Below are 27,411 nucleotides of genomic sequence, written 5' to 3'. Positions count from 1 at the left end.
CTAAAAACAGACAATCTCTGTGTCATTTGGAGACAGCCCGTAGGGAAGCAAGGCCCTAAGAAAGAAACTATATACTATAAATGGGAAGTGAAGATGAAGAGTGTCATTTTTCTTAAATTATCTAAACCACATTTGGCATTAAGTCTCCAGTGACTTAAAAACAAACTGAGAAAATACTTTGGGGGTTGTTTTAATTACCATACACTAAGCTAGTATGTTATTTAACTACAGATGCACCATCCTAACTTAAATAATAATAAATAAGTCTCTAGGTTAGAAATCCCTCAAAAAGTTTTCTTACCTCATCAATATATTCCAGCAGATCGAGTGCTTTCTTGAAGTCATATTCATTGGCTCTTCTGTTCTCATCACATATGTACATCTATGATATGAGAGATTAACATGGAGAACTATTTTTATCCTACAAACTAATGTAACCGGTATCACAGACAACTCACTGTGGGAAGACCACCATGTATTTTCCGTTTACATGACCCTCTCATGAAAATATGTCTTGATTCAACTGCAAGTATTTTTATACCAAGGAATATATTTAAGGTTTTAGAGCAGCATTCCACCTACATGACAATGGTCTGTGGAAAAACGATATTGGATATAAGGCTGCTAGGTTTCAAATTTAAATGCCATTTAAGGCTGTAACATTCCTGGACTATTGTAGCCAGAGCTCAGCTCCACAAATAAGCTCTCAGAATTATTTTGGTAATCAAGCTCAAAGCAGTACTTATGCACATTTGCTGCCTTTCTCCTTTTAAAAACAACAGGTTTGCTATCAGTATTTCACAAACTCCGATTCTAAATTAGTACTTCAAAGGAAAATTAACACTAACACTCTTTTAATTCACACTTTGCAAATTTCATTCTTGAGTTGCAAGCAGCAAGTATGAACGTTGGTTTGACAACAGAGAGAATTCAGAAAAACTGTCGTGGTGTCAGCGATTGCCAAGTCATGAGTGACACTACCTACTCTTCCCTAGTTCCACAGGTAGCCTCATTTAAAGACAGAGGTAATGACTTCACAACCTGCTGTAAGCACTGTTCTAAGAAAATGAGGAGAACGTAAACAAGCATGCTTTGGATTTTCCACAGGATTACAGAAAAATAAGGAGTTGCAAAACTGACACCCAGACAGGACCTGATTTTCTTTTAATGTATTGCTTTTATTCATGGAACACTTTTTGTGCGCATCATTGGATGCTAAAAGTACGTGGCCAACAAGGCAGAAACAGTAAGGCTACTGGTTCCAGACTATCACCAGAAAGGGGTGTGGAAAAGAAGTCAGCATTATTAGTGATCCCAGCACTGGAGCAGTTCATGTTGTTTCATTATGGGTTAGATTTTTGTAAAAGAAAACAGAAGTAGAAACAGTTCAGGTGCCTCTTTGAAACAGGTGACCAAAAGCCTCTTCCTGCATCTAGTCCTTCCTTTTTCTATTTTGTGGCACCCTTCTCCACTAACATAGAATTCTTTGTTCGTTCTGCCTTCCAAGTTCTTCCCTATTGAAAATGTAAATAAAGGTAGAAACTGTCTCACCTCTAAAACCTGTCTTAGATCAATAAATCAACTTCCAGCACTGATTTGATTTGCTTTTTCTTGTAGCAGCACTCTAAAGCACACATTCAACAAAAAGAAATTTGAACTAAAAACCAGAATTCTGAAGTTTGGTGCTGGCAGAAACTAAGCAAAGTTAAAATAATTCAAACATTGGATCTTGAGGTGCTTAGCAAGTCATATGAGGGATAAAGGCAGTCATGATCTTCTCGTTTATTTTATCAATAGAGGCAGAAAACATACTGGAACTTTACCTATGTAATGAAGTAAACATTAGATACTTACATCAATGAGCTGAGATGCAGACAACACTGGCATATCATTGAGGTTCAGCTGTTTCTCTGCCAGTAATTGTTCGGGAAGTGTCTCCTGATGTAACAAAAAGCGCTCCTGCTCTGCTATTTCTTGTCATTTAAGGAAATGAATGTTTCATGTTATTAAGATGTAATAATAAATTCTGCGGCATAATAGTAACTGTCAACTCACAATATTATTCAAGTCTACAAGTGTTTGTTAAGAAGCATTCTGTTTGGATGCTAAGCTACATTCCCGAAGCAGAGAAACACTTCCACTTCACCATCCTGGTGAACCAGTTTTTACTTTCCACTCAGGTTCCCAGTGTAGTGAAGATGGATAACTACTTTTTTCCCAAAACTATGAAAGGAATACATAGGATTGGACAGAAGCTGTTGTACTGTGCAGGAAAGCAAGTTGGTTGCAATTTTTAAGAACTACCTTTTGGTTGAAGACATGTAACATAGATTTGTTCCATCTCATGAATTGTTCAATTTTTGATTTGTTTTATATTTGCCAGCATGATCTGCTTCAGGGCCAGAAACTTATTAGGCTGAGACAATCAAAATGGAATAGCATCAGCCACACTATAAGAACCTCGCCCAATCCCACTCAATTTCACTGCACAGCAGAAAGCGGAAAATAACTCTAAGGAGCACTTTATCTGTTTAAAGAAATAAGCAAAATGTGACAGGAATAGTTATTCTTACATTATCAATAGGAAACTGATACACAAAGACCTTCAGTTTTAAAAACTGTATCATGTACCACACAGAAATGTGCAGCAGAGTAAAGTCCAGAAGAAATCTTGAGTCCACCAGCCTATTGAAATAAAGCTTTGATTTTCTCATTTTTCTACAGTTTTCCTATTTAAAGATGAGATTCTTCACATCTGCAGAGGCATTTTCAAAGTGATGAATAAATAAATTTAAACTTCAAGATTTCATCTAATGTTATAACTTAAAGGGTAGATAATACATTATTATTACTATTATGAGCTAAAAATAATTTGTAGAGCCTACTTAGTTAACATAATTATTACAAGGCTTTTTAAACAGGATTTAAGAACTGTACATGACACAGATAGATAAATACACAGCTGAACAGAAGTAAGCTTGAGCAGTAACCTCAAGTCATATTCCAAAGCTTCCCCCTGGTGGCCAGAATCCTTTTAACTAGTAGTGCAGAGGTGCCTTTTCACAAATTCACAGCACACGTCCTGCACAAACTATTTTCCAAAGGGATAGGAATAGCAGAGCAGTGAAACTGTTGCATTTTGAAGCAGAATAGGTATTCCTAATTTTCCCATTTACATCTGTTCAGTTAGAGCACCATGAAGCACTGTCATGGTAATTTTTCTAGATACAGAGATCAAGATGCTGAGAAAGCACTTCTTGATCACAACTGTATGTATTTGCAGGTTTCCTTGTACAGACTGTGAGTCTCAGGACTTGAGAAGAATTCGAAGTTGAATACCATTCAATAAACAGAAATTAAATAATTTTTACCTTGCATCTGAAATATAAAATGGAGATTCATGAAAATATATTCAGCGTGAACGGTTTACAAGTTTCAGTCACTTCAGAACTGTCTAATTTCTCAAAGTACTATGTAGGTTGCTACTGATGCCAATATTTTACATGTTATCAGAAAAAGTGAAAGGTACAAATTTCCCATTCTTGTAGTCCTAACTCGTAGGTGACAGTGAATACTGAGGTTACTGTCTCATGCTGTCTTCCTTGTGCTTCCTAAAATGAGCAAAATCATCCTTACCACATTGTTAGAGCCCTGAATGTAACAAATTAACAATCTGAAAAATTAACGTGATTCTAATTCAATAACTTACTTCGTCCTTTTTATTTCTCACCTTCTATTTTCTCTTGCAGTATGTCTTCTGAAAAGTCAGACGCTAATGCAGCTAATTTGCTCAAGCCAAGAAGTGTTTTCTTCTTTGCAAAATATCTTGTCTCCATATTTGCTAAAGTCTGCAATGTTCTGTGAGCCTAAAATTAATAAAGATGCTGTAAATCAGTTTTATAAATTAAGGTCAGAAGGTTAACAGACAAGGATTTTATCTGAACAGCAGTCTCACAGATATTTATTATTATAAATATAACTATACATATACTATAACCTTTATTTTTAAAAGTTGTACCGTTTGCATAATAAAGCTGCATTATACTCTTCAGGAAGAGACATAGGTCTCTCCCCTCCAATAGTACTGAAAAAAAAATCCTTTCAGTATTGATCAAGGAAAACTACCTTATGATCAAAGGATAAATTGCAACTTCATCTATTGTATCTCTGGGATCTAATTTAAGGATCTAATTTAAGGCTTTGCAATAAAAGCCAGGCAAATAGGCTTTGACAGAACACTTTTGCATGCAGATTGATTTATCTGCTAATTTGGGAATCTGAAAAAATAGAATTATATGTATAACTGTTGCAGTAAACAAATAGATAGGCAAGAATTTATTTGTCTATCAGACAAGAGAACAAAGTTTCTGAGCACTTACTCAGAAATAAAATATCTAGACTGAACTAGTTGTATATTTTAGAATCCCTGCCCCCTCTTCATAGTGCTTTCCTGTAACTCAGAAAATCTCCATCGACACAAATAGAGTATTACAATATTCTTGGAGGTGGTTTTTTTTGTTTTGGTTTTGGCTGGGTTTTGGGGGGGATGTTTTGTTTGTTTAAGGGACATATGGCATTATCAACTTACAATTTGCAGTGGGATAAACATTTCCATGCTTTGCATGCTTAAATGTGCAGGTGGATTGAAAGAAACCATTTTTGTTTTGAAATACTTTAATTGCTAAAGTGAAATACATTCATAAGTCTAGCAGAGGGAAGGAAAGACTGACCAGCAAAAAGAGGAAAAAGAATAACTGGACAGCTTAGAAGGCAACAAAGGATCACGTTTAAAACAATGTCACATTAATCTATTCACATGCACATTTGCTATTAAAAAGTACTTTTAAACTATGCATGTAAGTGATTAATCAATAGCTTTTTTACTTTTGTGACACCTTCAAATTCGCTGGCTTAAAGAAATTAGTCTTGAAACAGAAGTTTCAGTTTTTCCCTCAACAGATAATCTTATAATGCTATTGATATTCACTGTAAAACCCCAATTCCACTGAACTAGTGACCATGCAGCCAACCCAAACTTCCTTGGTAAAAAATACTAGCCACCAACAAGGGATGAGCATGCCTAACTCCCACTACATGGTGCAGTGGCTTAGATGATATACTAGATGGTTCCTGAAGGAAGGCTTTTGGTACTCCATTAACTATCTGTGTCATCTCTCCCCAAACTCATGTAAGATAAGCTGTCTTTTGATGATGAAGAGTCATAACTAGATAACCTGCCTACGTGAATATGTATTTGACCTGTTTGACATGTGATATTTCAGTTTGCTTGTATTTAAGAAACCCTACCTTTTGCAAATCCTGACTATTTATTTCATGTAACCAGCTCAGATGTTCATGAGCTTGCAAGAAACTGGCCAGCTGTCCATGCTGAGCAATAGGTTGAGATAACAGCTTCCCTCGTTTTCCTTTTTCTAGATACCAGCGAAACAGGAAATCTGAAAAATTCTGAAAATAAAAGGAATATGAACACTTTTAAAGTTACATTTATTTATATATATATATATATATATATATATGTATAATGCTTTATAAAATACAATTGGACAGAAAGTAGTAAGAACCTGCTTGATAAAACCAGACACACAACAGAAAATACAGTGGTGATGAAAAAACATAAGAGCCCTGATAGAACTAGTGTTTAAATTCATAAGCTACTCTGTAATAGATGCTGATAAACACAGAATCCTTCAATGGAAGCAAAGGAAATACCAAATGTAAATTCTTCACATTAACACACAAGAACAGAAACAAGTATCACATCAATCACAACTCTAGTTTCATTTTTATACTTGTTCCTTTGCCCCCCTGAAAACTCCATCTTATTATTTCCTTTCATAAATAAATTTACGTCCACTGTCAATGTTTTTGAAACATTCCCTCCTATCTCCAAGTGAATCTACAATCTTACTCCCTCAGGCATTGTTAAAAAACTTTTTTTTTTATTAAAAACACCCTGTTTTATCTTCAAAAACTTCAATGTGAAATAACTAATCAGGATTTATGTTTGAGATTTAATTTAGTCTTTTCAGGATAATTTTAGAATAATGCTACATTGAAAAAATTAAGTTTGAAGAGGTCTTCAGTCTGATAGTCTATCCATTAACCACACTAATCTTTTTTTAGGAAGTCTTAAATCTCCCCTTTAAAATAAAGCATGTGAAAAGGGAAAATAAAAAGGTAATTTATCCCCTTTGGCAGTCACTCTAAATATTTAAGCCTCACTGTTGAAAAAGTTTGCTATAACTTCTGTCCATTACTGCTACTTTTGTATTTTCTTATTAAAACAACCTTTCTGTACTGTCTTTTTTAGAAAACATGTAGACAGCAGTTGTGGAAATCTAAACAAATCGATCTCACCAATTCTCAAATTAAGAACCTTTTGTACCAGTCCCACTCACTTCAAGTAATCCCTACTGCCTTTTCCTTAAGCTTTCCCATATTTCAGCACACTTCTAAGATTTTACACTAGATTTTAACAGACACTGGAAAAGCTGTCCAACAAGTACATAGCAAGACAACGAAAGAAACCTTAAAACAACACCCTACCTTCCTACTCTTGACTGCTTTTTAAACATTATATTTATACATTAACTACTTCTCTATTTATAAATTAAACAATCTTCTTTTCTGGAAATTATCCTTAAATTTATATTGCATTAGTTAAATAAAACAACAGCATCTCTGAGAAGTCACAAAATGCTGAAAAACGTTAAGAGTTTATGTGTTTGAGGTACTATGCCACAAAAGCCACTACCCATGCAGCTGGTACCCGTATTTCTGCTGACTTGCTTTGCAGTCTCAGGGTAAAGTACTCCATTGAATATTTTACAGTGAACATTAACTTCAATTTTCCACATTACCCCTATATGTATATGTAAATACATATGCTTAAAAAAACCACAGAACCACTCCCCCCCAAAAAACAAACAATAAATTTTGCAACATTTCAGGTGCAAACTTACTATAAAACACTATCTAAAGGAAACAGAAAAAAAGACTTACCTGATCTGCAAACTGAGTCATGTAACGTTGTAATCTGGCCTGGTTGTCTGTCTGCTCGCACATCTGCACCAGGATATCAAAGTCGCAGTACTTCTCTGCTAAAGCAGCTGCCATCTGGTACTGTCCCAGGGAAACTAAGGAACCAAGAAAAAGAAGTTATACCAGACATGCTCAGCATTGTCTGTAAGAGAATGACCCAGGGCAGAAACCAGAAAAACAAAAACAGGTTTCAAGTGTTCACATTGAGGAGATACTTACACATTCCCAAAGAAACATTCCCCTACTGCATCCATCTCCTGTGCACATGCAAGCTCAATACCTACCACCTCAGTCCCACAACACAAGAGGAACAAAAGGAATACTAAATGGTCAGTATATATATATTCCATTGTCTTTGAAACTTAGCATCATCTCTTTGTACTGGGAGAGGGGACCCCACCCATGACTTAATATCTGTAATAACAGCCACTTAATTACACAAAGTGAAGAAACAGCAGGTAAAAAGCCTTTTGATAAAGAACAAAACAAATAAAGACTACTGGGCTTGTATTAAAAAGATATTACTTAGAATCCTTCCTTTTGGTTCAGTTAAACAGGTAAGAGTTAGAAGAATACTCGATTTTGTTTGCAAGGAAATATAAACCTTAGATTTAACATCATGATACAAAATGTATTATAAGCTAACAGAGCCCATGAATGTCAGTAAAATGGAGAATAAGAATTTAAACTTTTCTTAAGGATGCTCAAGAATGATTATTAGATTCTTACACTCATATAATGTGTTTTAGTCAATAAAAATTAAAATGTATTTAACTCCAAGTTAGTTCTACTTAAAAAGGGAGCTTTTCTGCCACTTATTCAATAAAGACTTCATAACATTCAACATATTAAACAATGGATATGATTATTAAATAATCAAGATTCCAAAAGTAACTTTTCCCTGAAAAACACTAACCAAGCTTTCAGGCATATAAGTTTATCTCAGCTTGCAACAATATAAACGTTTCAAAATCCATTTATAGACTATTTTCATCCAAGCAATACATGATAAAATCCTGCCAGAAAAATACAACAAGTTAGCAGAGGAAAAAAATTCAAAGCAGCAACAGGTCTAATAAGAGGCGTATACCTCTTATACTGCAGAGGATGCAGTCCTGGATGCAATCCTCTAATCTGTTTTTATTTTGTAAATATCTCATTAAATCATAAAAACAGTCACTTATACTCTGAAAGCAAATGCGTAGAACAAATAGAATTCATACACAGAGGTCATTTACTCTATCAGACTTGTGTCATTTCCTCACTGAATGGACCATTTAATCCTTGCATTAAAGAAAACAGACAGCACTTACGGAGAGGAGACAAGAGCTCCGATCTTTTCTGGACATATTCCATTTCCAGATTGCTGTATCGCTCCTGATCAGCCAGGCGATCCACAGACTTGAGCTGAGAAATGTAGCCATCCAGGAAGCAATCCAGTAGTGCCACCAGCTGCTCAGCCACAACGCTGCGGAGGTTACTGTCCACCTGGGGATACACCACCTTCAGGATGATTCCGTGCTGACGCGTTACTGCTGCACGAACGCCGCTGGATGCTTGGGAACACAACAGGGGGAACATTAAAACAACAACCCTAGCACCACGGCAATCTGTCCTGAAGTGTAAGAAAAACATTAGTATTTATAATTAAAAAAAAAAAATAGAAGGAAAAAAGCTAATAAATGTTTAAATTTTAAAAATCAAAGCAATACCCAAAAAACACCTACTCCCATCTACCTTTATATATTAAATTTGGCCAAGATGTGGTAAACAAAACAACCGCCTCTGAACTACACAGATCTGTGCTGTCAAGTATCAATACTAGCTCTTTTTCCAGAAGAAAAGAATCAATTCCATAAACTCTAAGCAAAGTAAGAGAATACACAGAAGGAAAAGGCAACTTTTTTCAACCGGATTTAAATACTTCGGTGTAGTCATCACAACATAAGACCAGAATAGTGGCATGGGTCTTGCTATTCAAAAGATTTTTATCCTGGAAGCACTAAACAAGTGTGTTTTAGACACACAGGCCACAAGGAAGCTTAAGCACCAGCTGGAAAATGCTTTCTTCTGCAAACACTTGTTCTGATAATTTTCCTGTTATTCAACTATCAAAACAAAATACACTTAGGGAAATGGAGAACCATCAGTCCTTTTAAAACAGTTACAGATCACATTTTATGATTTATTTTAATGTTATGTATCCCACAGATCTGCCAATCAGAACCAATGCATAAAAAAATAATTATAAAAATTATAAAATCAGTTTTGTTTCCCAAACTTGTAGTTTTGTAGTCAAATTTCTAATGCAAGTTTTAAAAAGTTATCATCAATACTGGACAAAATAAGTGTTCATTGATTCATTCCATTTCATTCCCTAAATTAAAACTTTAGCTTCTCTTATCCTTACTGACAACCCTGAAGCAGCTTTTAACAGGAAGTTTAAAATTCAGACTGAAATTCATGTGTTCTGAAACTTACAAAAACAGCTTTTTAGTTAGCTTTTTTGATAATTAAAAAAATTGTAATAATAATTTCTCACCTGTCCATGGAATATATTCAGGTTCTCTTTCTGGAAGCTCTCCTGTTTTATATGAAGAGGCTCTAGACTGACGATACTGACAGGCAGCTTGTAGCATGTCCTATTTAAAGGCAAGGATGTAAGTATTTTAAAATCTACCTCCATATACACAGACCATAAAAGGTGTTGTCTTTTATAATTCTGAGATGTTCTTTTAATATCCCCATTCTTTGTACAGAATCACAGAATATCCTGATTTGGAAGGGACCCATAAGGATCATTGAGTCCAGCTCCTGGCTCTGCACAGGACCATCCCCAAGTCACACCATGTGCCTGAAGGTATCATCCAAACACTTCTGGAACTCTGTCAGGCTTGGTGCTGTGACCACTTCCCTGAGAAGCCTTTTCCAGTGCCCAACCACCCACTGGGTGAAGAACCTTTTTCTAACATCCAGCCTAAACCTTCCCTGACACAATCTCAGGCCATTCCTTTGGGTCCTGTCACTGGTCACCACAGAGAGGAGATCAGTACCTGCGCCTCCTCTTCCCCTCACGAGGAAGTTGTAACTGCAATGTGGTCTCCCTTCAGTCTCCTCTTCCCCAGGCTGAACAGACCAATTGACCTCAGCTGCTCCTCATAAGGCTTCCCCTCAATGTCCTTCAGCATCTTTGTTGCCCCCCATTGCACGCTAAGAGCTTAATATCTTTCTTATACTGCACACAGTGTTCAAGGTGAGTACTTTCTGTACTTCCTCACCTAGGCAAGAAACCTCAGTGCTCAAGCACAAGATCTTCACTTTTTGCTACATATTCATGATTTCACAACTTCCAATAAAGATGCAACTTCTCAAATTCTCTTTAACCATAGCTCAGGAGGAAAATGAATGCTGCTAATTCTGCACAAGGCTATCTTTTACTTCCTAATATAATTGGATACGTGAAAAGCGCATTCACTTTTGTTCTCATGTCAGTAACTTAGATGGGCTGCATTCAGCTTGTTCTGTGTTACTCAGTGTTTATCTTCCCCTCCCACAAGCATATTGGTTAATGCAGTTCTATACCTTAATGATGTTGTTCACATTTACAACTATCTGGGCCCACTCAATTGATTCCATAGGCATGTCTTTCAGGATTTGCTCCTCCTCTTCTAATAAGCATTCAAAGATGGAATCTATCTGGGACACCTTAAAGACAGAAGGAAAAATTGCACTGAACACAAACATGTCCATTATCAGCTGATATCTGAAAGCCAAGTTAAGAGCTGTATTGAAAAACAAACATATTAGTAGAAACCACATAAATAGCTAAAAATATTATAAAGTATAACTACTCTAATGGATAATGAAATCACCAGCTTATGTCTCATACAATACTTAAGACTACAAAAAATGCCTTCCTTCTGGACTTAAATCTGGAAGGAAAAAAAAAATCCTCATTTTTGAAGGCAACTCCACAGACTTTCATTAAACATATCCCTCCATCATCTTCTGAAATATTTGGCAGCAGAATCTCTGTTAGATAAAGTATACTTGATAGCATTAAACTATTATTTCTATTTCCTTTCATATTTATTTTTCTCCATTAGCAACTACTGTCCTCAACAGGAAAAAACCTCCTAAGAATAAATGTTTTGTCATAGTTCTTCTCAAGAAGGAAAAAAGATATAAAGACAGAGTGCTCGATTGGAACTGAGAGCTAGCTTAGCTTGACTAATGTTAGAGAGGACAAAAATTATGAGAGACTAAATTGATACAATTCCATCAAAGGACAGCTCATGAAAGCAGCTCTATCTGGAAAGCTTCATACTCTTCAGTCCACTCCTTAAAAATTATAACTTGGCATACATCTCCTTATGTGGCAGAGAATTTCACTTGTCTTTTTCCTTACTTATCCATGTTGGGTAGCTGGAAATTAAAACAACTTTACTTCTGCTATATGAAATTTGTCAGAATTTATGTTTCAGCTGCAGACAAAATAAAGTACATGCACTAAAGTAAGGGAAGTACTACCACACCGTTCCAATTTAAAGGGTAATTGTGTAAAACTGAATTGATTTTTACAGAGAAAAGTTTCAAAGTATACATTAAAGCACTGCTGCATTTACTACATGCAGTACTATACAATAATTCAGAAATGACAGGTTTCTTACCTCTCTAAAGAACACATCAGCAGGGGTAAGACTCGGTGGAACATCACACTCCCTTTTGTTTAATGCAATCAGTATAGCAGCATTCACTAGATCAGGCAGCCTGGAGTGGTGATTCTTGAGAACAATAGCTGCTGCCAGTTTCTCTGCGTGCTCACAGAGCAGAAGCCGAGTTGCCATTGGCATCCCTCGCACTGGAAAACTGCCCAGACGTTCAAATACACCAACCTTTCATTAAAAAAAACCAAACAACAAAACACCACATGCACTTCAAACAGCGTTCTAGATGAACTACTTTAAGACAAAGAAATAATCTCTGTGTGCTGATACCAAAAGAACAGTAGAAATTACCTGATGAAGAAACTCAATGAAAAAGGAATGTGCTTTTGTCTTATCCTCTAGTTGATGAAGGAGAATGAGAGATGTGTTGCTGAAACCAGCTGCTTCTAAAAAGAGAAAAATCTTAGAGCACTTGGTATCTTAATTTCTGGGTAACTATGTTTTTTGCCCCTGAGATAAAGTTATTTCTATAAATTTTTACAGCGTTACCACACTGGTACTTTTTTAAGTATAAGCACATACATTTATAGACTGCTTACCATGCTATTTGTGTTTTTTCAACTCTATCTATATATACATCTATACGTATTTACATATAGCTGAAGTAAAGCTTTTAGAAGAAATAAAGTATCTTTAGATCAGTACTATTCTTAAGTACTCAATTAATTATGCTGCTAAAATAGAACCTCATCAGCTTACTCTAGATTTAGTAAGATTCAGATTCAAATTTTTATCTTCATTGTGGAGTAGCTATTGCTAAATTTACTATGCCCTAGACCACAGCTACTAGAAACTAAAGTGTTAATAGGCATTCAGATCTAATTGACCTTGCATCCAGAATTTTTGTATATTCTAAGTGTGCTTGGAATATCAAGATAAAAAACTTGGAAGAACTATCACTATGAGCAAAATTAGCAAGACTGTTTCCAAGAAGCCATCAATTTTCACTTCTGGCTTTAGCCAGGAATAAACACAGATAGGCTGCCAAATTTAAAATAAAGTTGATTCAGAAAATACCAAGGATATGATGCCTGACAAATTCTAACCGGCTGCAAGGCAGAAACAACAGCAGGAAGCATCATCCAACTGTAACTATTTACATGAATTTTCAAACTAAGCCTCTGCTCTGTAAATGGCAACAACTGCCCAGAGGTGCTGGGGCCACTTACAAATGAACACTATTTCTAAGAGAGAAGGAAGCACGAACAAACAAGTTTCTTGATAAAAGCATGTCTGCTTTAATCCTTTTAAATCTTTATGTACAACAAATACTCCTAAATTAATTTCTCTAGTCCTCTTCCAGGTAGACATAAATACCACTGTCCCAGAGCAATACGAGCTCACTCTACCCAGGATCCATGCCGAGCTGAAGCTGTGCAGTCACACTGACAAAAGGCTAAGAATGAACAAATAAGCTCTTCCTCTTAACACATCTATTTTTTTGAAAATAATTTAAAACCATACGAGGAAGCACGGAAACACTAAAGTGAGACCACTTGTTCTCTGCACAAAGTACCCTTCTCAGAAATACGTTTTCCCTGCTGTTTGTGTTTACTATATGAAGTCAAGAACTAACCACACTAGACTGCAAGTTTATCTGGTAGTCTCATAAGATGAATCTTTAAGCCTTTCTGGAAATGTACCTAGTGGTGGCAGAGGGCAAGGGACACCTATGCCTTTTTTGCAAAGTTTCAATTATAATTTTATCTGCAACACTGGAGATGTTATTTCAGAAAAAAAAAGAAAAAGAAAAAGGAAAACCTCCAGAACAACACACTGCAGTTACCTTCAGGTACAGATTCAGCCCATCTTGGATCAGAGGCAGGGTAGTCATCCATTAAGTCCACACTGATCTGAGTCACTGCCCTATCCAGTTCAGTATCAGATTCCAGATCCGCATTACTTGGAAAGACCTCAACTACCATGCTTTGTGCATTGACTATATCTTTCCTGAAATAAATGAAACACAAAGTATGTGAAATAAAATCATTAGACAGGATTATAGTAGAAAGAGCCCCTCAGTTAGTATTTTCTAATAGGTTTTTTGTGAAGTGCTTTAGATTATAAACATCAAGCATTTTTTGCACTCATTCTGAGTCTACAGATAAAAGGTATTAGAATTCTTTTAAAGCAAGTAGACTACATGACCTATAAAACAAAAAAGCACAAGCCAGGAAGTGTTTCGAGTCACATTTTATTCTACTGTTCCCATTATTACTATTTAAGAGAAAAGACTCGCCATACAGAGGTAAGTCTGGATGTCTCCGGTAGCGAAGTCATGAAATTTCTACTGCTTGCTTTAAAATTCTCTCAAGAGGACACATAATCCCTCCCACTAATGGCAATAGAGTGCAGCTTGTAAAAATGCTTCAGCAAATATAATGCGTTATTTTTATTTTCTATAATTTCAAATAATCCTGTTTTATTCACGTCAATAAGTAAAAGAGCAAGAAGCATCCAAATCTTAAACCTCCTAGATTTGAAGTTGTACTGAAGAATGTAAGAAGTAAGCAATATACACAAGAAACCCCACAGATTTGATTTTGTGACTAACAAATTGAAGTGTTCTGACTGAGAAGGGATATTGTGATTCCAATATTGGCAATACTTATATTTTTCAGGAAACTTTCAGTTTAAACACTTACATGACCAAGGTGTCTTGAAATAAAAAAACCAAAAAACAGCAGTGCATCCAGAAATCACACAAAGGTAAACTAAAGCAAAGAATACTATTAAAAACTGGAATATACTGAATCTTCTACTAAAGAAGAAAGTCTCTTCTTTACTACCCTACAGGACATGTGTTTCAAAGGAAATTATATGGTACTTTATTACCTCCTTCAAACCATGATGTGTCATCAAAAAGGTCAACTCGCTCTTTCCACAGAACTTCCCATCCCCTATAAAGATCACTAGGTCTGTAAAGCTGCCTGTGCTCACCACACAGCTGGTGGACTTAACGTTTCCACTGACTGCACAACCTTCCATTATTTGCTCTGCAGCAACTCACTGGCCATCTGGACAGGCCATTGCTACATCTTTTCTGTAGGAGATTGCTCCACTCATTTTACCATACTGGTTTTTTTGGAAAAAAATCAGAATAAATACTAAACACATAAAATTATTATTTTCTTCTAGTTTTATAATTCTAATCCAGACTTTAGTCAAAATAACGTTAAACTTTCATACTGTATCACACTGTTTTCCTTACTACCTCCCAATTTCTTCTGTTTCCAACCCCCTTGTTCACATCCTCAATGACATCAACCTTTATGTTTGAAAGGCTCTCAGGCCTTAGCTACTCCAGTCATCAACAGCCATCTTCAGCAGCACTTTTAATGACACTTCTCAATACACATAGATTTAGTCTAAATTCTGTGCCTGCTTTCAGATCTTGCATTGGTATCCTCTGTTCTATGTGCCTAATCCCCTTCATTATCTCTTTCTTCACATTACCTTTATTTCAAAAGCACTCCTACCTCCTGTTATCTTTAATCTGTTCTTTCCAAGTTTTAAGACTCTTTAAGGAGATTAGTCCTAAGACGGTTTGTGGGTTGTTTGTTTTGGCTTTTTTAATAAGCATATATTGAAAAAATTCCCTCTAAATATAATTAATCTAAGTTTACAGATCTCTTTATCTTCTTCTCTCTCCTTTTCCTCCTCTGTTCACATGACTCACCCCAACATCAAACCTTTCAGAGGCATTGCATGCCTCCCCACAGTCTAATTGCTTTAATCAGGATAGTTCGACAAACAGTGTATTTCCTTCCACTCCTCATATCATTCAATCTAAAGAAGATATTATCCTGCACAAAGTCTGCCATGCTTAAATCTTCATGGCCACATAAATAAGTAAATAAGCAACTTCAAAAGTATTACTGAAAACAGTTACACGAATAAAAAATGAAGATGAAAAGGAAAGTTTTTTTAACAAGAAAACACCACTTACTAAAGAATAAAGAACTCAAAATGCAAAGTTGAAAGTTGTTTCACTGGCATTAATGTACCAATAGAATTTACACAGAATAAGTGAAAAGTCATTGCAATTAGAGAAGTCTGCTCCTTTCTAGCACGTATCACTTCTTCACTAGACCACAAGATGTATTTAACATTTTCCTAATGAAGATGTGTGTCATTAAAACAGCTATATTTAAATTAGCACAAGATTTTCTTTACCAAGACAATCTACTAAAGTATCAGAGCACCTTCAAAAATAGCAAAAAAAAAAAATCTCAAAGGCCAAGTGCAATTTCTACCTGCAGTACTGTAGAAAAGCAGCTTTCAGTAATTTAGTCTTATCTTCTTGAGCTATAACTTCTAGCCTACTGGTGCTGTCAAATGCAGGACTCTGAAAATACAAAGTAAAAACTTCAGCTGAAAGACAAATATTAATTTTCATTATGAAATGAAAACAATTTTTCTAAGTAGTAACAACACAGATTCAAATAAATAAATAAATAAATGAAACTGCTTCCACCTGGAAGCAATTGTGTTTAAGTCAAATATAAGCCTCCAAGATACATTACAATGAAAGTCACACAGAGGTTTGACCAACATTCTCACCAATTGCAAAGAAACTTTCACCAATGTATTCCACCAGTCAGATTTTTTTATGATAATTATTTTGACATTCAAACCCACCATTTCTGACAGAATTTAAAAGGTACTGTCATCCACAATAACAGTCTAAGTGCAGACAAACCTAACTAGAGATTAGTTCATTAAAAGAAATACAGTTCCAACTGAGCAATCACACAAAAGTCTTCCAATAAAATGCTAGTTAATAATAACTAGTATGATTTTAAATATAATTTAACTGGACTAAGGATTGAAGCTCGCTATTACCCCATACAAATATTCTCTAATTTGTACTGTAATAACTTCTCTGTTTTCCCCTCTCACTCCAGGGACAACTTGGCAAAAAATTCCACATACATTTTAATTTGTTGTAAGCAAGAGCTTAATAAATGCATATTGCACAAAACACCAATAAAAACTGTCATAACTTTTTAATAAGATTATGTTAATATGTATATAAAACAGGGAATAAACAATATTTAGTCACTACATAGCCCTTCTCAGCTTAGCCTCCCAAGCATGATAAGAAAAAAGTCTCTCATATACACAAAGGAACAGACAAAAAAGACTGAAGAAGCCATTCTGATCAAAAAGGAAGAACATCGTCTGAGTCTCTGCATTAGTGTTCTCTCAGGTTTAGAGACAGATGGTAATACACCTATGTGAAAAAAATATAAATTTCATAGAAGTTTCAACTTCAAAACAAAGGAAAACAAAAAAGTTACCCAAGCTGGCAGATGATGTAAAAATTCTTGGGTTTTGAAACTGCCTTCATTACAAGTGTTTGAGTTTCTATTTTAAAAAAAACCTTTGAAACTCAAACAAGTCAGGATTTCCACAGTGAAAATTAAAAGGTGACAGAAAAACATTTTATTTCTAGGCTGTTTTCAACCAGTCAAGTAAATAACCTTTACCTCACTTCTTGGTCCAGCAATAGAAGAGGACAGGGCATCTTCAAGGTCTTCAGGAAGCACAGAAATGTTTTCTCTAGATAAGATAGCAAGAAGTCCACTTTTTTTGGCAAAGAAGATGGGGAGGCTATTACAAGAACCTGCTCCTAAAATGCTATCTCCTAAGATGAGAAGAGGAAAAAGAAAAGCAAGCATATAAACAACACTTTAATTAAGAAAAAACATGTAAAAAAGTTTCATATGCAATTATTAACTTATGTCATCAATGAACAGTAACTGACAATTGCACCTGACATAGAAATTGTGGAACTATTTGCTACTGAATATGACTTCCAGATACTGCAAATGTTAAAAAAAAAAAATTAAAAAAAAAATTCAAATTCTATGTAGGGACTGATGTGCCTGTCCTACTCGAAAACACCTTTGAAGGTCAAGGATGACACACTTAGAGACATCTGATACAGACACCTAGTATGAATTTTAGGCTGAGCCTCTACACAAAGTTAACTTCAAGGAAAAAAATAAACCCCTCACAGTGAATATTGGGGGGGGGTGGGAAGTAAAAGTCCCATAAACAACCTTCTCATCCTTTAATATACCAAGAATGGGGATCTACCTTCGTTTTCATTTGAAACACGTAGAGTAACAATACTGGATGTCACATCAGCACTTTCTCCATACATTCAAGGGAAATTCCCAACTTGAAACACTTAATAAAGACCATAAATACAATATTGCTCTCTGAGAAATACAAATACTGGAAAAATATTCAGTTGGAAGGTATCAACAAAATGTGATTCCCCTCCCTAGCAAGTTACCTTGTATGCCAAATATGATTTTCTCCTGTGGTAAAGAAATTCTTCCAGTTCCAGTGGAACAAGCAAACACTTCGTCTTCCTTATAAAGGTAAGCAGCATGGCTGAAGTAATCTGGGACTACCAGACAGCATAACACTTCATCTTCTGACTGAAAGTGTTAAATATGAACAATATCACATATATAATCAATATCTTAAAACAAACATCTAAAATTTTAAATGCTGATCCAAGTTGCCTGAATTTGTTTTAATTTTTAACAATGAGATATTGATGCAACTTACAACTTAAACCCCCTAACAAAATCACCTTTTTTCCCCTAAAACTTTAGATCCTGAGGGGTTTTTTCCTTCCATATAGTATATTCTTGCTAATTTCACACAGAGAGATAACTAAACAGATCAATTATTCTACAGTTTTCACATTCTCCTTCCATCTTAAAGAGTTTTAAGATACCATTACAAGCAGCTGGGAGAGGGGGAAGAGTGGAAGACGTTTACCAAAGAAAGGTAATGCCCAAGTTTATGCTTCCAGAAGACACAGCACAACCAATGTACTCTACAGACAAGCAACATGCCCTCCCCTCCCAGCAAGCCAGCTGCCTAGCATGGACCAAAACACAGGTCTCTTAATCCCTTGTCCTGAGACAAGAGTCTCAACAGAGTCTGAGATCTGTTCTAAATGGATTGCAAGAACATACCACAGAATTAGTCTATAGAAACTTTCACAGACAGGACAAAAATTAGGATAAATTAGTAGGAGTCAGATATTTAGACTTTTTAATCTTATACTTTAAGATGCAAAGCTTAAACTTGACATACAGTTAGTATTAAACTTAAAGAGATGCTGGTACACATTTTCCTCAGAGTATTAAGAACACATACTTCCAAGAGACATTTATTTTCCTTTAGACAAAAATCTGTCAGATAATTTATGTACAGGAATACTCTGAAACACTGTGCTTTCTTAGCTCAGTATCAGAGCCTTCATTAGCTTACCTGAAAAGATGGATTATACTGTGTGACTTCCACGACGACATCATCAGACATCTGGTAGCCTTTATCTTCTACTGTTATCAGAGTGTAGTAGACAAGACATGGATGATCTCCAGGATGCCATGCTGCAGCAAGTATGACCAGCCCATCACTATTCAACAACAGATATAACAGCACTGAGAGATTATTACTACATATTTTACTTGCTAAGACTCTACCACTCGAAAAAAAGATATCTAAGTACAATCTAAACTAAATATTTTCCAGTCTTGTAGGTTTTTTAGAAAGAAAAATTATACTATTTGTTCTTCCAAGCTATTAATTAACAGTGTTCATATTGCAGTAAAAAACTGAAGCAAGGCAGTGGTAATTTTATGTGAATAAATTAAATACAATAGAGACTGAATTCTCTGCATTTGCTGGAACAAGTTACAGTTGCTTATTTGTTAACTTTGTAATATCAAGACAAAACAAATACCCAAACCTGATAAAATGACACTAAAAAGAGGAATGGGATTACTATCAGGTAAAGAATCTGTAATGCTAAAAAGATAATGATGGCATGAAGTATAGGATAAAAACCTAGCTGGCTTATTTTATGAACAGTGCCACTCCAGTAAAATTAAATTGCAATTACTTACATGAAATTTTTGCAAGAAAACAGATTCATCTCATTAATGTAGGTCTTACCAGATACAAGTGTGCTTCCTTACCGATTCTGTTGCAAATCCATGTATTGTATATTTACTCCTCCTTTGATATCTTCATAGTTACTCTCAGATCCCTAAAAAACCAATACATCTGTCTTTTAATGATATGTAAACAGGTTTAATTAATTAAAAAGCCACACAAATCCCTTCCAGGTGAGCTGGCTCTTACCCAAATTGCATCTGTAATATGTTCTTTCAAGATCCTGCTGATATCCCAGCTGAGAATATAACGTTCTGATGAATCATCAATCTCCCATTTGTTTAGATTTGAACTTGTTAGCATATAAAAGCTTGATCTCTCTCTATCCCAAAGAACACTGGAAATCTGTATTTTAAAAAATAACAAAGCTAAAAGGTTAAAGCAAAGCCTTAATATTTGGATACAATAATCTAAACCACTCTCGGTCCACAAAAAAAAAAAAATCACTTCCTTGGCCAATGTACGCAAACTACAACCAAGATGAGTATTATGATAACTTCCAAGAGAAGTCTTATTTTATAGATATAACAACATCTATAGTAAGTACATTTCTCCTATTTTCTGCCAGCTTCTGAGGAGTTCATTGACAAAACAACGCGACAATCAACCCTTGGCAAGTCTAAATCAGAAAAGTAGAATTACAGATTATTGTTAGTTTCTTCAAGTTGTAATGAAGCTACCACTAAAAAGGGCAGGACTCAGAATCATGGCATATACCCCAAGTATATACCCAAGAAGTATTATTATTTCAAAGTCTCCTTTAATTCAGACTTAAAGAGCAAGTCAGCAATCACCTTTACAAAGCATATAGATTTATTTGGTTTCTGTCTTTCAAATTCCAAAGAAATATAAGCAACATAAATGAGCTGAGTCTTACCTTTTTTGGTCATCATACACCCTTACAAAATCTTTTCTTTTTCCTTTCTTAAACACTGAAGCTAGAAATTACAGAGAGAAATTAAAACAGATGAATGTTTTTCAAGCTTACCAGAGCATCATTTCCAGGAGACAATATACCCAGAAGAGAAGAAACCTTTCTACCAATTCCAGAAAACACACCCTGACCATGTGGCAGGGCATGCTGTTGAATCTTGCCAGAACTATCAGGTATCAATCGGACTAGTTGACCTCTGGAAGATGATAAAATAAAGCTTCCTCCCTAATAAAAAGAAAAAGCAACTACATTAAAAAAATAAAAATCACATTCCTGAAAAAATTCTATTTTCAGTTAATAATCTTTATGTCAGTTCATAAGGGTAAACACTAAACAAGAACAAGATACAAGGCATCCTTAGTACTTCAGAGCTAACAAAGAAAAAGAAGCATTTATCACATAAAAGGCTGTTTAATTTTCCTCATTATTCTCTATGTTTGAATCAGTGCAGCACACAGTTTACAGTATACTTTTTAAATTTTAAAATGTATTTTTTAAAAAAATATTAAAATAAAATATACTTAATCACTTTCTCACAGGCATTGCTACATTTAACATTCCCATGATTAATTATTATTAAATAACACTGAACTTTCACGTGTTCATTTAAAACTCAAAGCATTACTAAACACACCGTAACCTTTTCTTTTTATTCAGTAGCATCTTATCCTAGAGGACACTAATGTAAGTGAACTGCATAGCAAGACTTCCATCCATTTATGTCAAGAAAAAGACAAACATCTGACTAGTACTTAGCACTGGCAGAGACTCATTTTCTTAGCTTTGTATGATATTTTTATCCATGAAACTCAATTTCAGTTAAAAATGAGAACCAATATCTCACATAATACTTGGAATCTAGCAATGAAAAACAATGAAAAAAAGTCTGCAACATATATTGCAGATTTAGGACTGGTAACATGGAGCATGCTCTTCTGTTTTTAGATTAGGAATAAACCAAGTATTTTAATATAAATCATACTGTTTATTATTACCTTTACTGCTGTCAGGAAACTGCACAAAGAGCCTCCAAAGTCTGTAAAAGTGTCTGTATAGGAACCTTCATGTGCAAGATTGGGCCAGTAGCGCACAGAACCTTCGCTGGTAGCAACCATTATTGCCAGAGACTGGAAGTGAAAAAAAAATTAACAGAACATGCAAGACAATAATAATCAGATTGCAGCTTTAACTAAAATATGTTATATGACGTATCAAGACTGTGGGTGACAAACAAAAAAGGAGTAAATACAAATGGATGCACACTGACAAATCTGGAACTGAATCACAAAAAGATTATGCAGTATAACTTAATTCATGCGGGGAATGTTATACTCGCTTATTTTGCTAATAAGAGTATTTTCTACTGGTTCTTTTTTCTGATTCAAGGTCTGCTACTGAAATGCAAGCAAAACTTACAGATGCAAGGCAGAAGACAGCCTGTGAGGAATTTCAGATGCCAAGAGTTACAAGCTACTATAGGAGACTTAAAATGCAGACTGTAATTTAACAAAGAAACTGTTCTAGTGTCATGAAGTGAAATATCAAATCACATGGTGGCTTTTCTCTTCATAAAGACATAAGCCTATAGAGTGCCAACATTAAGGCTTCTAACTCAGGAATTCACCCAGGTGCAAAATTCAAAGCATGAAGCCAGAGACTGTTCAGGTAGAGATTTGGACAAAAAGCATTTTACCTAATCTACTGTTTAAAAAAAAAAAAAAAATAAAAATCACAGAACAATAGAAGAACTGTAGCTGGGAGTTGTTATTGAGCTCCTCAGAGTTTTCTAACTGAGTTTTGACCAGACACTGGCCTTCATAAAGGAAAGTAGTTGGCTAATAAACCTAATAATTTAAAAAAACACCACAGAGTGCACTGTCCTTTGTGATTCCTGCCCATTATTTAATATTTTTCATTTTAGTGAAATATTTTCTACACTAACATTTATATTTCACTCTCTAAAATCATAGTATCCATGTCTACCTCATAAGCTGTAGAATTAAATTTGAAAAAAAAAAAAATCTTGGTTTAGGTGTATTACTTCCTTATAAATTTCTTTTGGTGTTTGTCTCTCATCTATGTGTACTCAGAATTAATCCACTGCTGAACAATATTTTCAGCCAGCATGCATTTAAACTGCGCTTGCTTAGAGAGCATACTTGATTGCCCCTGTGTTTGTTCCCACAATACCTCTTAGTCTTCAGTAATTTTGTTTGTTATGAAAGCATGTCAAGTAATCCTTACAAAAACTACTATTTAATTCGATCCTATAAAATGTAAATGGTGTAATTTGAAAGGACTAACAGAATTTTCTTTACTTCAAAAATATTTACTGCCAACTATCAAACCTGACCTTTTGAATAGATAGCATACCACCAAATGTTTTCAAATAAGTATTTGCTAAAAAAGTATATATTCAAAGTTATTCTAAAGGTGCTTTTAAACAACTAAAATTTAAAATTTGGTCACCTGCAGGGAAGGTGCTTCACCCGAGGAATTGAGACAAGATATAGCTGCTAAACTAGAACTCCATGGGAAGTCACTGGGTGGCAGCTGCAGCTCCTTGCACAGAGATAACTGGAAGAAAGAAAGAAAGAGATGTCATAATAAATATGAGACTGCAAGAATTTGTTCCTCTGTCACAAAGCCATTAGACTTTTTTACTCTCCAGAAAATTAAATTTCAACTAGCCCAGATACTGCGTAAGGGAACCAAAAGAACGTCACACGACATTTTCAGCAAGGTTGTCACAAAAGCTAAAAAACATCTACTTGTATTTGTATATTTTCAAATATAACTGGTTTTCTTTAGTTATTTAGGTTCCTTATTATAGTATTCCTTATATATATGCATATAGTGTGTATATATATATACAGTATTCCTTATTATTGTATTCCTTAATACAATATTCTAACAAGGCAGCAAAAAATTAAAATTAAAAATTAAACTAGAAGCACTTGAGAAAGCTTACTAGGTACTAACAGAATAGAGAGGGGAAACACTCCTTCCTCCCCTAGGCCCTCTTGAAGTTAAACAACCAGAAAAGTTCTAATCCCTTGAAAAATCTCTACTAGTACTAGAATGCATATACTTGACACTCCACTGTAAGTGCAGGACCCGTATAATTAAATTATATTGCACTAAATGAAAGATACTAATTTTGTAGCTACAGATTTTCTCTGACTATAACTGCTATTCACTGAAATGTTGCTGAAAGAAACATTATCCAGAGGGGGAAAAAAAATTCTTGACCTCAGAAATCTAGATGAAACATATGTGCAGCACCTCTGAAACTAACCTTTTTTGGTTTTTTTGACAAGTTGAAAATCATACCCAGAATAATGTAAACCAATCTGTAACATATAACTAGTTTTTAACTATCAAAATAAGATTTATCAAGACAATGTGACAAAAGAGCCACACTACTAAAATACAAAGAATTAACCTTAGTGTCAAGGTGACAATTAAAACTGAAGAGCTTGAATTTCAGTTACTGTTAGCATGACTTCATACCAACCCCGCTGCTTCTGGGGGAAACCAGACAAACTCCAGTTTATAAAAGAAATCTTGTTTAAAAAAAAAACCAAAACCTCACAACTGCATAACTTGTTCATCTAGAACAAAATACAGACTTCCATTTTCACCTTTCAGTTACCTTAGCTACTGCAGACTGACCAATCTTCCAAATAATCAGCCTCTCTTTATGGACTAGCCAGGCCCATCCACTTTCATCCACCTGAACACTCAGTTGGTCATCAGCTACACAAAAAAGTAATTTTTTAAAACATTCAGACTTTTAAAACACTGCAGAGCAATCTTTAAAGCAGTAAAATTTCTTTCTCATTGTAAAATAAGAAATATTTTATATTAAATTAGTTTCCATATAAGAATTTCCATCTATTTGATTAAGATATCAAATTACTACATGTAGTTTAAAAATCCATTTGACAAACACTCAACTTTTGAGATTGAAAAGTAAGACAATGCTAGAAGCTATTTCCATCAATTTAGAGCAGATTATAATAGCTTTGTAAATCACTCAGCAATTTTTAAGATGATTTTTAAGATATATATTTGGTTCCTCCTATCTACCTAAAACCCTTCTATTAGCTTTCTTTACAACCTTGCATTTTACAGTATACTGGTTCAGACAGCACCTGAAAGATATTTCCATGCATTCACACCCACATAGGTGCTATTACAACTATTGTTACTTAACCAACACGGATTCAAAGCAAGGTACAGACATTTCACTTTCCACTGTAAAGTCAGGATTTAAATGGCATCGACGGCATGTTAACACTTCCCTCACCTATCAATTTTCCTAAAAAAACCAGAAGATAAAATAAATTCTTACCATCAGCCTTCTTCAGGGCTTCCATAACCTTAACAGGCAGAGAGGATCCAAAAGCCTGAACATCGTAATTAATAGTCTCAGTTGCTGTAGGAAGCTGGATAACTCTGGTAGGAGTTGCTCTACAACAAAACAAAAAGTCACAGTTAGCTTTTTATTGTTTCTTCATCAGCTTCAGCAGACATTTACTTCATTAGTATCTGTTTAGAAATAGATTTATGTAAAATAAACATGCTCCCTGTGAGAGCACCACCTAAAGCAGTAATTTGGTGGCCTCCTTACAAGTTGCTAGCTGCCATCAAATTCTTTATTTTTAAAGAATTGACACTGAATATGCAAGCAAACCAACAACAGAATCACTGTTCAACTTCTCTACATTCTGGTTATCTGTAGAATAAAGCTATCCACAATGTCAGGAGAAGCTTAATAGAAATCCTCTGACTGCAGGGCCTACTTCCATCCCTAATTCTGACACTGCTGGGCAACAATTGTTGCACTGTGCAATACTTTAAACACTCATGGCAGCCTGGATCAGACTGCACTTCTACTGCCTTTATTTTAGTGTGGAGAGTGCAATTCTTATCTGTTTCATAACATAATTTATAAAAGCTACTTCGCATCTTTCCCCACCTTTTATCTCCAGAACAGCATAGGCCTGTCTTGTCTTTTGAACATGATTAAATGAGCAAATTTCTCTGCTTTTAGAAAAACGCCCTCGTTTTATTTCTTCTCACAAGCGAAATGCTGTCACAGGCCTCCCAGTGGGAAATGGCAAGAGATGATGATATACAGCTAAAGACAAGCCTGAAATCCAGTCTGCAAAAATTATTAAACAGACCTGAAGTAAAAGCTCCAAAAACTGAAAACAGGTCATCTTGTCTATCTCAACAACAAATAGATGCTCCTGAGAAAAGAGCTTCTGAATCCCTCTGAAATTGATCTGAGGCTCATGTTGTTGCTCAGTTTTGATTTATATGGAAGAGAGAAGAGAGGAAGCTGGGAGCAGGGTGCAGGGGGGAGGAAGGGAAGGGTAGGGTGGGTGGGTGTGAAATGCCTAAACTTTGACTATTTTATCCTCTTTTTAAATGCAGAGGTTCCTATTAATTTCATATATCACACATGTTTCATACAGGGATACATTTGAGGCACTCTCAAATTCAAAAGCTAATAAGAGATAATTTATAATGCTGAACATGCAGTACCCTATGTTTATAGTTTTAATGTACAATACTACTTTTAAAAAACCTTGAAACCATTCAACTATGAAATGTTTCGTCAGAATTTGTTATCATGAGAACAGAATATAACAGATATCCTACAAAGAATCTGAGAACACTCAGGAAACCATAGACTAAGAAAGTCTTACTGCTCCAGCAGGAAAGTGAGCAAAAAAGAATAAGTGTAGTTTAGTAACTCTCATAGGTTTTGTTTTATTTTCCTTGTTACACAAAAAAATCATGCCTAACAGTTTTATCAGAATTTTCTGGAAAAACAAATTCATTTAATACAAACCCGAAAATACTAAGTACTTAAGTTGCCAAAAACGTTTCAAAAATATCCCTGATCAAAGATTTCTAAATAAATCCAGCTGGGAGATAATAAAAAAAGTCCTACTGTAGAACAAACTTTGTATAAAAGAAAGTAATAAGCAAAAATAATAAAGAAAGGCTAATTTATACACTAGAGGAAAGGTTCCATTGTATAAATCCATACTGATGTCTAAAATCTTCAGCAGTATCTTCAACGAAACCAACTTCCAGAGCGATAGTGTCTTGACAGTACAGTGTTATTTAGGATAAACAGCAAACAGAACTTCTGAGTTACTAATACGGAACAAAAGGCAAAACATAAAACATCATCGTGACGACTCCACACAGAGCTTCTTGCGTACTCGAATGACCTAGCACGCACACTTTTCAAAAGGACACCGCAAACAAAAAAGACCAAACAACACACTATTGGAAATAGATTTATGGGTGATCACGGATACAGATTATCTCAGAGTACATTCCCCCCAAAAAAGCCAAAACCCAAAAATGGTAAACCCGCGTTCGCGAAACAGCAGCGTTGCAACCTCCAGTGCCTCGAGCATCCAGCCCCGGGGCAGGGTGTGCCAGGCGGGGCAGGACTCACCGTGCCGAGAGGGAGCCGCTCCTCCGCGCGCGCCGGCGGCGAGAAGAACAGCACCGGGGCGGCGGCGGCCGCACGACGGGCATGTTCTTCCTGCCGCCCGCCGGGACAGAGGGCTAGGGGCGGCGCTGCCCAGGGTCCTGCGGGCTGACCCGCCGGGGGTCCGCGGCGAGGCGGGAGCCGACGGGAACATGGCTGGGGATGCGGGAGTGGCG

At 35.5% G+C, this 27,411-nt stretch overlaps 1 protein-coding gene across 1 annotated transcript in view; it reads right to left on the bottom strand.

Annotated features, from left to right (window-relative positions):
* The window catches only part of NUP133 (nucleoporin 133), a 31,902-nt gene extending 4,977 nt beyond the window's left edge, over positions 1 to 26,925 (bottom strand). The window contains exons 1-23 of the mRNA XM_029961591.1: positions 26,897 to 26,925; positions 25,070 to 25,188; positions 24,368 to 24,471; positions 23,182 to 23,289; positions 21,708 to 21,839; positions 20,767 to 20,937; positions 19,968 to 20,123; positions 19,802 to 19,872; positions 19,092 to 19,239; positions 18,097 to 18,244; positions 17,282 to 17,439; positions 16,046 to 16,137; positions 13,576 to 13,739; positions 12,081 to 12,175; positions 11,733 to 11,957; positions 10,645 to 10,767; positions 9,605 to 9,704; positions 8,376 to 8,618; positions 7,024 to 7,157; positions 5,308 to 5,466; positions 3,731 to 3,866; positions 1,855 to 1,973; positions 302 to 382 (exon numbers count right to left, since the gene is read on the bottom strand). Coding sequence (XP_029817451.1) covers positions 302 to 382; positions 1,855 to 1,973; positions 3,731 to 3,866; positions 5,308 to 5,466; positions 7,024 to 7,157; positions 8,376 to 8,618; positions 9,605 to 9,704; positions 10,645 to 10,767; positions 11,733 to 11,957; positions 12,081 to 12,175; positions 13,576 to 13,739; positions 16,046 to 16,137; positions 17,282 to 17,439; positions 18,097 to 18,244; positions 19,092 to 19,239; positions 19,802 to 19,872; positions 19,968 to 20,123; positions 20,767 to 20,937; positions 21,708 to 21,839; positions 23,182 to 23,289; positions 24,368 to 24,471; positions 25,070 to 25,188; positions 26,897 to 26,925 — 3,015 coding nt within the window. The remainder of the gene's footprint in view (positions 1 to 301; positions 383 to 1,854; positions 1,974 to 3,730; positions 3,867 to 5,307; positions 5,467 to 7,023; positions 7,158 to 8,375; positions 8,619 to 9,604; positions 9,705 to 10,644; positions 10,768 to 11,732; positions 11,958 to 12,080; positions 12,176 to 13,575; positions 13,740 to 16,045; positions 16,138 to 17,281; positions 17,440 to 18,096; positions 18,245 to 19,091; positions 19,240 to 19,801; positions 19,873 to 19,967; positions 20,124 to 20,766; positions 20,938 to 21,707; positions 21,840 to 23,181; positions 23,290 to 24,367; positions 24,472 to 25,069; positions 25,189 to 26,896) is intronic.
* Between the last annotated feature and the right edge of the window lie 486 nt (positions 26,926 to 27,411).

Source organism: Manacus vitellinus, unplaced genomic scaffold, assembly GCF_001715985.3.
Source record: "Manacus vitellinus isolate BGI_N305 unplaced genomic scaffold, ASM171598v3 scaffold_37_pilon, whole genome shotgun sequence".
Classification (NCBI taxonomy): domain Eukaryota; kingdom Metazoa; phylum Chordata; class Aves; order Passeriformes; family Pipridae; genus Manacus; species Manacus vitellinus.
This window is presented reverse-complemented; position numbering and strand designations above follow the sequence as displayed.